General features: G+C 34.5%; 3 protein-coding genes across 4 annotated transcripts; all 3 read right to left on the bottom strand.

Moving 5' to 3' along the window:
- Positions 1 to 4,169: 4,169 nt before the first annotated feature.
- LOC132036542 (probable LRR receptor-like serine/threonine-protein kinase At3g47570) lies at positions 4,170 to 5,202 on the bottom strand. The gene is made up of 2 exons (XM_059426900.1): positions 4,815 to 5,202; positions 4,170 to 4,713 (listed from the first exon to the last, which is right to left on the bottom strand). The coding sequence occupies exons 1-2, from the start codon at positions 4,936 to 4,938 to the stop codon at positions 4,535 to 4,537; spliced, it is 303 nt and encodes a 100-aa protein (XP_059282883.1). The 5' UTR covers positions 4,939 to 5,202; the 3' UTR covers positions 4,170 to 4,534.
- A 145-nt stretch (positions 5,203 to 5,347) lies between these two features.
- Positions 5,348 to 6,290, bottom strand: LOC132037263 (receptor kinase-like protein Xa21). The gene has a single exon (XM_059427758.1). It carries the CDS (start codon positions 6,147 to 6,149, stop codon positions 5,571 to 5,573), a length of 579 nt encoding a protein of 192 aa, XP_059283741.1. The 5' UTR covers positions 6,150 to 6,290; the 3' UTR covers positions 5,348 to 5,570.
- Positions 6,290 to 8,477, bottom strand: LOC132037262 (LRR receptor-like serine/threonine-protein kinase RGI5). 2 transcript variants are annotated; one of them, XM_059427755.1, is made up of 3 exons: positions 7,144 to 8,477; positions 6,910 to 7,053; positions 6,290 to 6,810 (listed from the first exon to the last, which is right to left on the bottom strand). In XM_059427755.1, exons 1-3 carry the CDS (start codon positions 8,321 to 8,323, stop codon positions 6,509 to 6,511), a joined length of 1,626 nt encoding a protein of 541 aa, XP_059283738.1. In that variant the 5' UTR covers positions 8,324 to 8,477; the 3' UTR covers positions 6,290 to 6,508. The 2 variants fall into 2 exon arrangements, with proteins under 2 accessions (XP_059283738.1, XP_059283740.1); XM_059427757.1 differs by lacking the exon at positions 6,910 to 7,053 and having other exon boundaries at positions 7,144 to 8,476.
- Between the last annotated feature and the right edge of the window lie 423 nt (positions 8,478 to 8,900).

Consider the following 8,900-nt stretch of genomic DNA (forward strand, 5'->3'; position numbering starts at 1 on the left):
GGGGAAAATTCCCCCCTTTAAATCCGAGATATTGAGATCCCTTGTGACCATCGTTAATGCAAGACTTTCTCATGTGCTAAATGTGGATCGTGTTTGATTACTTATCCGCTTACTTGTTAGTTGCTTCTTGTTTATATGCGTGAACCAACCATTGTCGGCCTATGATACCTACGAGCCTTGTGTTGTGCTCATACCACTCTTGCCACACTCTTTGAGTGTAGAGTAGTTATTTTCTTTGTTGCCCGGAGTCTCACGACCGTTTCGAGGCATTGCGTCAAAAAGACGTGCTGGGGTGAGCTATTGCAACCCGGTAGCCCTCCTTAGATTGTTCTCTATCCCAAAATGTAGCGTCGTATCCAGCTTTGAGTCTCATATATTCAAATTGTAAACTTCTGAAGCTCTTTGTATTTCAGAGACCCGATTTTGGAAATTTCTTATAATGAAAGTATTTATTCCATGTTGTATCAAATTAAGGTAGTTATCCTGGGTTCGCCCACCAGGGAGGGTTAGTGTGGGTGCCCGCATGATCCATGATTTGGGTCGTGACAGCTTTAATGTATTTCGATGCCTTTATTTTTTTTTTATGTATTTCAGTGTTTTTTTTTTTTGATGTATTTTAGTGATTTTTTTTTTGTTTTGATGTATTTCAGTGGTTTTTTTTATGTATTTCAAAATGCCAAATACATTCAAATTTTCGTGTATTTGAAAACACTATTCATATATTCACTGTATTTGAATGGATTCAAATAAAATTTCAAATACATTGTGTACATTCCAACTATATATGAAGCCAAATACATTCAAATTTCCGTGTATTTGAATGGATTTCAACAAATACATTCAAATACAAGATTAAAAAAATTCAAATACATTCAAAAATAGTGTATTTGCTTTTAACAAATACACTAAATAATACACTCAAAAAATACAAGACAAATACATTAAAAAACAATGTATGTAGCTATTTGAATGTATTTACACTCAAATAAATGAAATACATTCAAATCCTTTTAAAAATACATCTGTATTTACTCAAATACACTCAGAACCACTGCCGCACCTCTACAAGACTTAGGGTTTTAGATACAAATCTTAAATTTGCAGATATGTATAAACCACAAAAAGCAAAGTAGTACGATCCTAATCACTCTTCCTTCGCATGGTGTCACCGGATTTCCCCCCCCCCCCCCCTTTCTTAAACTTGTGTCCATTCAAATAAAGCCACATAAGAAGAGATGGAGGAAGTAAATAGATATATCTGCAATATGCCATTATCCTCCGATAAATTTTGAATTGAATTAACAAACTTCTTCTCACATTTTTGAATGAAAACTAAACCAAAAAGTAAAAGTGTCCTTTGTAACGTCATGTTGGAGGGGAAAGCTAATTTCGAGAGGGAAAAGAGAGAGAGAGGGGTGAGCACAGAGGGAGAGGGAGAAGAGAGAGAGAGAGAGAGGGAAGGCACAGGCCGTGGTGGTGGCGGTTATAGCGGCGCAGATGAGAGAAGGGGAGAGAGAAAGTTTTTTAGGGTTTGAGAAAAGAAAATCGTAAATGCGTAGTGATTGGAAATAGAGAAAGATATATGTATTTGGGTATATATTTTTGATATAGCTACCAATTATAATTTAGAAAAGTTAATTAGCTACTAAATATAATTAAATAAAAGGGTAGTTAATATTAACAATGGGGAGTAAGTTGGACATTTTAAGGTAGTTATTTGTGTAAGTTTGCCATATACTATAAATTCTTTAACTTTATTATAACTTTTGTTTCTTAAACATTTTAACATCATGTTTGGTATTGCAATTTTATCCCACCATCCATATATGTATATATATTAACTTAAATGAAATCCAAATCAAAATTAAGTGTATTCCCCACCCCAAAAGTTAAAGTTCCCAATGTATGATTCTTTTCTCCCTTTTGTGGCATTTTGGTTGATAGTTCTATGTGTATTGGTTACAATGAACTGAATTAGGTATGATTATATGAAATAGTGTGTCATTTGTATCATATTTCACAAACATCAAACAAATTTTATTGTAATTGATTTGATTTATAAATATAAAAACCGACACAATTGATTTGGTTTGATAAATAAAAAATTGGATCCCAGTCCGAACTATGCACACCCCTAGTTATGGATTCCAACTCATCGACTTGGTAAAAGATAATAACATTGACTTGGGCATAATTAACAGTTCATGTGAAGTTGTGATCCTAGGTTCCAAATCCCTTACTTCCTATTTCTTGCGACCACCATTAATCGCATTTAATGGTTTTCTGATTAGTTTATATTTTTTAGGGGAAAAGTGCAAATATATCCCTCAATTTTACGATTTAGAGAAGATACCCCCGTTAAAAAGTGATGTATATATATTCTTGTTGTTACAAAATGGTGTAAATATACCCCTGCCCTAGCACAAATAGTGCAAATATACCCTTTTCACTAACGGGGTTTATTTTTTTAAAAAATCATTTAGCTTAATTTTTTAATTAAAAAATGCCACCCTCGGCTTTAAAAAAGAACTCTACTTATTTTTTTTTAAGTAGACATATTTTTCTAACGCCACATGGTAAATATTTTTTTTGGTGGGTCGGGTCTGGTTCGTTTAAAAAAATATCCCTGTGGCTTTAAAAAAATAAGTATGCCCATTTTATATACTAATCAGACCCGACCCATGAGAAACAAAAATTATCATGTGGCTTTAGAAAAATATGTCTACCAAAAAAAATGGGTAGACTTTTTTTTTTTTTTTTTTTTTTTTAAACGGGTCAGCAAAAAAGGTATATTTGCACCATTTTGTAATGGCAGGGGGAATACTTACACCACTTTTATAACGGGAGTATATATGCTTTAAATCGCAAAGTTGAGGGGTATATTTGCACCTTTCCCCTATTTATTTATTTTTAATTATTATTAGGTGTTGTTATATTCCCAAATCAAAAGTATTTGAATAATTACTTACGTACCTTTGGCTATTCTGATTAGACTCTAGTTTCTTTTGATAAAAATGTTGATAATCACGCATTCATGAGTTTGATCGTATTGGACCTCATTATGAGCACTTCTCAGTATAATATTTACGAGCAATGATGCTTATATTTTCCCTTCATTGTTTGTGTAATTCCTAAGTGTTGAGTTTTCTAGAGAAGTTTTGTTTCTTGCCCACAAAGTGTTCGATGTTTTGCCTCAATGAATTTCTACAAATTGCTTGTGTTCTCTACTAATTCTCAGGTGTTCAATGTCTATTGAACTTTAAAGTGTGCATGATTCTGATTATTAGTTTAGAATACAGTGTTCTTTTGTTCTATCGCAATTACATTTTTCTCTGTAGATTTTCAAATGGCATAAAGTGTGACACCATGTGTGGTCGATTTAAGTTAACGAAAAGGTTTGTAAAGAAAAGGTTGTTATTTGACTTTCTCGATTAAATAGGTGCTTAGTGTACTTTGAGACAACATAATAATAATAATTAAAAAAAAAAAAAAAAAAAACTCAATCTTAGATTTATTTTGTTGATCACAGGCTACTCTCAGATTCTTCCTTCCAAATATTAATGAGGTTCCAAATATTAATGAGGTGCGCGGGAAGGGTAGAGCCCAACTTATTAAATACACACTAGATGCCTTTCAAGGATTCAATTGTGAACTACTCCTAAGTGTCATGTTTTCTAGAGAAGTTCTTTTTCTTCAAATTTTTTGTAGAGTGCACTGGATAAATCAATTAGTTAATGTTAAATTATTGCCACTGATAATGAATTTTTCCCAGAACCCATTTGAACTCATTGTGAATTATTTCCACAAAGTGCTCAATGTTTTGCCTTAATGAATTTCTGCAAAATGTTTGCATTTCTATTAAGTCTCAGGTGTTTAGCGTCTGTTACTCTTAAAGTGTTTGGAAACAAAAATTTGTTATTTGCCTTTCTTGATTAAATAGGTGCTTAGTCTACTTTAAGAGAGCATAAAAAATACTTGTCTTAGATTTATTTGCTAATGGAACTCTTTAAGTAAAATAAAAAGTTACTCCAAAATGCCTATTAAATTTCCAGCGAAATCAATAAATACCGGATGCCCCATCTCTTATTAAATATTTCCATCATCACAAAAATGTTTAGAGATGCTAAAACATAATGGAAAAAGTTGCACAGCTCTAAAGACACCCAAACAGCATGAAATATGAAGAATTATTTTCCTCAATTGATTGTGATCTACCAATTTGCAACATTGATTTTAAGAGGAAATAATAAGATTTATTCTAATTAGGATTTCAAAAGTGCTAAAATAGAAATACATTCTTCACATCAATACAATAATATAGCAAGAATTTGCAACAAAAAAGGTAATTTGGAACAAGAATTTCCAAGAACATATTCAACATGCGAGAAGTTGAATCCTGATCTTTTGTAGCATCCCCACAACATCTTTCATGCTTGTCTTTCTTGCTGGAGATTCAACACAACAATCCAATGCTACTTTCATGATCGATGCCACACAATCTAACTTCAAGTAACTATCATTTGGTGTTACCAAGTTAAAGATCTACAACATCCATTGGTGCCTCTGGGAGTGAATTACTCACCCATTGCTTCAAGCTAATATCTCCCTCAAACATTTCATCATTAGGCTTTTTCCTTGTAAATGTTTCTAGCAACATGATCCCGTAACTATAGACATCGCATTTTGTTGACACCAATCCATCCAGTCCATACTCTATAGTCAAACAGTTTATTTAAAGATGTAACATAATTTCTTGGTGGAAAAAGAAGAAGGAAAAATCAATGTTCAAATTAAAGCAAAAGAATGAGACGTACCTGGTGCAATATAACCCAATGTTGCTATGGTTTTTGTGTATAAATCACTCTCATCTTCACCAAGCAGTTTTGAAATACCAAAGTCACTTAGGTGGGCAACCATATCCTCATCCAAAGAAGACATTACTAGGCTTAAGATCACAGTGAATCACGGGCAAGGAGCACCCATGGTGGAGATATTCCAATGCACATGCCACATCTATCATTATGCTTAGTCTCTGCATCAAGTCTAAGAAGTTGTTGTGTGAATACAAGCACTTCTCAAGACTCCCATTAGGCATATACTCGAGCACTAAAGCCTTAAAATCAAGGTTAGAACAACTGGTGATGACTTTTACGAGATTCCTATGGCGAAGGTCGCGTAAAACTTCACATCGTATCAAAACTCTTGAATGTCGCTTCGATTCGTTTGAACACTTTAACCGCAATAGAGTCCCACTTCTTAGAATGCCTTTGTAGTATGTTGCCAAAACTTCCGTAACCAATCAAATTACTATCGCTAAGCGCATCGCCTGCTTGAGCAAAATTTCATAGTATGAAATTCTTCCCGTTGTTGCGATAGACAATGAATTAACTTTTTGAGGAGCTTTTTTACCTCTTCTATACCTTATCCATATAGACACAAAGGTGATAGGAACAAATACAAGTGCAATTCCTAGTAAAAGAAATAGAACTAGCAATTTTTTCCTATTTGATTTGTGCTTTGATGAAGTGGGGCATGGTGGGACATTAAATCTTGAAGGACCACACAATGCTTCATTGTAGATGAAAAAGAAAGCGACTCGAAAGGTTCTTGAAAGGACCGCTCGAGGGTATTTCACCATACAATTTGTTGAAAGAAACATTGAAATACTTCAGGTTTTGAAGTTTCTCCAAAGATTTGGAAATGATTCCCGATATGTTATTATGAGAAAGGTCTAGGAACTCCAAACCTACCATGTTGCTCATTGAGGCAGGTATAGATCCCTGTAACTTATTGTGTCTTAAATAAAGTATCTCCAAATTTTGTAATCCTCCAATTTCTCTAGGAATTCCATTTGAGAATTGATTGATTGATAGATCCATTTGTGCCAAAGCCTTTAGATTTCCAATTTCAGGAGGTAAAGAACCACTCATGTTGTTTGTTGATAAGTCAAGAACCAGTAGATCTTTAAGATTCCATAAGCTTGTTGGTATGTTGGAAGTCAATTTGTTGGAACCTAGATATATCTCCCTAAGGGAAGTAACATTCCCTAAACAATTTGGAAGAGATCCTGAAAGTTGATTGTTACCCAAGGAAATAACACTCAATCTCTGCAATTTACATAGACTATCTCCAAAAAATCTTGTAAGCATGTTATCCCGTATGCCCAATCCCTGAAGGTTTCTTAGGTTGCCAATTGATGTGGGAATTGACCCAACCAAGTTGTTTCCATTAAGATTAAGGGTTAATAAGCTAGTTAAGTTTCCAAATCCATCCGGAATTCGCCCCTTGATTTTTCAATTACTAGCGATAAAGCTTGTAAGAGATGTTGAAAGATTCCCGATGGAGGCTGGAAGCATACCATTTAGAGGGTTCAAATCTAGAAAAAGATATGTTAAATTTCTGCAATTGGTTAAGGAAGTCAGGAAGCTTAACGATGAGTCACTATTTAAATTGTTTGACTCCAAGTTTAGTTCCCGTAGACGAGTCAAATATCCAAGAGAATTGGGAATCAAGTTTTTCTGAGTTGGTTGTATGAAAGCTCTAGAATAGTTAGTTTTGAACAATTGGAAATAGAATGAGGTATAGTCCCAACAAGATATGTTAAGCCCATCAAATAAAGCTCTTCAATGTTGGGTAAGACAGAACCTATGTTTGATGGTATAGTTCCTGATAGATTATTGAATGAAAGAGAAATTTTTCTCAGCCCTGATATGTTGAAGATCTCCATTGCAAGTGAACCACTAAAACTATTATACGCAAGATCGATTCCCTCCAGCTCAATAAGGTTGCTTATCTCTTTGGGTATTTCACCTGGTAACACATGAAGAAAGAATGAATACTAGATTTCTTAGTTCAATCTGGTATAAGTTGTAATTTTTGCCAACCCTTGCTATCAGTTTGAATACGTACCAATAAACATATTTTCACTAAGATCTAACATCTGCATCTTGGTTAAATTGTCAATCTCCCGTGGTAAGTATCCACTAACATTGTTGCGTCGTAGTATCAAATATTGCAGTGAGGAGATATTGAATATGGAGATCGGAATTATCCCTGCAATTCATGTGCAATAAATTTTTTGTGGAAGTAATTAGATTCAATACTACTAGCACTCATAAGATAATTAATGTAGCAGGAACATACCTGTGAAATGGTTATATTTGAGGGACAGTTTCTGCAAGTTACTCAATCTTCCAATTCCACTATGTATTGGTCCATCAAAATCATTTACTGATAAATCCAATAGTTGAAGTTCTGAACAATTTGACAAGCTTGTAGGCATATGACCATGAAAATTGTTTTTGTGTAGATAAAGCTCTTTGAGTATTTGGAGATGATTGCATAAACCATTTGGAAGAATTCCCGATAAGCTATTTCCTGTAAATGCAATGACTTCGATTTTAGAAATATTGAAAATTGACAATGGTATAGAGCCTGTAAGCTTATTAAATTGTATGCCCAACTCGTTCAAGTTGTGAAGATTGCCGATCCTTTCTGGAATGTTTCCTTCAAGTGAATTAAAAGATATATCTAAAGACTCCAACCTTGAGGCATTCAAGAGTGATAGAGGAATAGAGCCTATGAGCTTGTTACCCCTCAAGTTTAATTCTCTAAGGTTTATGAGACTTCCAATCACTTTTGGGATTTGACCCTCTATGAAATTGGATCTCAGATTCAAAGTTTCAAGTGTGGAAATATTAGAAAATGAAGAAGGGATGGAACCAGTGAAACTATTATATCCAAGATTTAGAACTTGAAGTTCGTGTAAAAACCCAAACCAAGAAGGAACCTCCCCTATGAAGTTGTTGAAACTTATATCAAGAAATTTAAGTCGATGCAAACGTGCCATTTCTTGAGGCAAATTGCCATGAAAATTGTTGCTTCCCAAGTCAAGAGTAGCAAGAAATGTGAGGTTTCCAAAATCACGGGGGATACTGCCCATAAGAGCCAAGTTAGAAAGATTCAAGGATTTCACTCTTTGGTGACGAGAGCCACAAGTGACTCCCACCCAATGGCAAACAGAAATAGCTGGAGACCAGCTTTCATCCAAGAAGTGAAAGGGGTCCGAAATGATTTGGGATTTTAGGGAAAGAAGAGCTAATTGATCAGTGGTAATGTTGGTATGAGTCATGGCTGAACTAGCCATAGCATAGTGAAGCAACAAGTGTGTTAATAGACAAGAGGCGAATGCTTTCTCCATGGTTGCATAAATTAGTAGGAAGATGGTATGACTAGTAACCTGTGGTTTTGAGACTATAAATAGCAATGAGATCTCCCTTTTGGTCTTCAGGAAATTTAAAATATCTTTTGAGGAGATTTTCATTCTAATCTATTTTAAGGGAAAAAAGGAAAAAAAAATACTTTTCTTTACTCATTCTTTCATATCAATACTAATAGCACCAAATCAACCAGGTCTTGCACGTCTCAATCAGAATTGTAAATATGGTGCAAAAATTCCTCTAATAAGCCAAAGACTTGTGCAAGTCAACCAAGTCTTGCTTTCATATTCTGTAGAATTGTGTAGTGAGAAGTAGTGTTACCTTTGCGCTACTCGTTTTTTATTAGAGAAATTTTCCAAGTCATGTGGGCCCTGAGGACTAGACCAACAACCAACCAAGTCTTTCATCCAAGAAGTGAAAGGGGTCTGAAATGATTTGGGATTTAGGGAAAGAAGAGCTAGTTGATCAGTCGTAATGTTGGTATGAGTCATGGCTGAACTAGCCATAGCATAGTGAAGCAACAAGAGTAATAGACAAGAAGCGAATGCTTTCTCCATGGTTGCATAAATTAGTAGGAAGATGGTATGGCTAGTAACCTGTGGTTTTGATGCTATAAATAGCAATGAGATCTCCCTTTTGGTCTTCAGGATATTTAAAATATCTTTTGACGAGATTTTTCAT

Source organism: Lycium ferocissimum, chromosome 11, assembly GCF_029784015.1.
Source record: "Lycium ferocissimum isolate CSIRO_LF1 chromosome 11, AGI_CSIRO_Lferr_CH_V1, whole genome shotgun sequence".
NCBI classification, from domain to species: domain Eukaryota; kingdom Viridiplantae; phylum Streptophyta; class Magnoliopsida; order Solanales; family Solanaceae; genus Lycium; species Lycium ferocissimum.

Excerpts from the sequence above, each read along its gene's own strand:
- LOC132036542 (XM_059426900.1), bottom strand. The coding sequence starts at position 4,938 with ATGTCTTCTTTGGATGAGGATATGGTTGCCCACCTAAGTGACTTTGGT. Across the intron at positions 4,714-4,814 it reads ATTGGGTTATATTGCACCAG|AGTATGGACTGGATGGATTG; the intron begins GTACGTCTCATT and ends GTTTGACTATAG.
- LOC132037263 (XM_059427758.1), bottom strand. The coding sequence starts at position 6,149 with ATGCTTACAAGATTTTTTGGAGATAGTCTATGTAAATTGCAGAGATTG.
- LOC132037262 (XM_059427755.1), bottom strand. The coding sequence starts at position 8,323 with ATGAAAATCTCCTCAAAAGATATTTTAAATTTCCTGAAGACCAAAAGG. Across the intron at positions 7,054-7,143 it reads CAAATATAACCATTTCACAG|GGATAATTCCGATCTCCATA; the intron begins GTATGTTCCTGC and ends CATGAATTGCAG. Across the intron at positions 6,811-6,909 it reads TAGTGAAAATATGTTTATTG|GTGAAATACCCAAAGAGATA; the intron begins GTACGTATTCAA and ends ATGTGTTACCAG.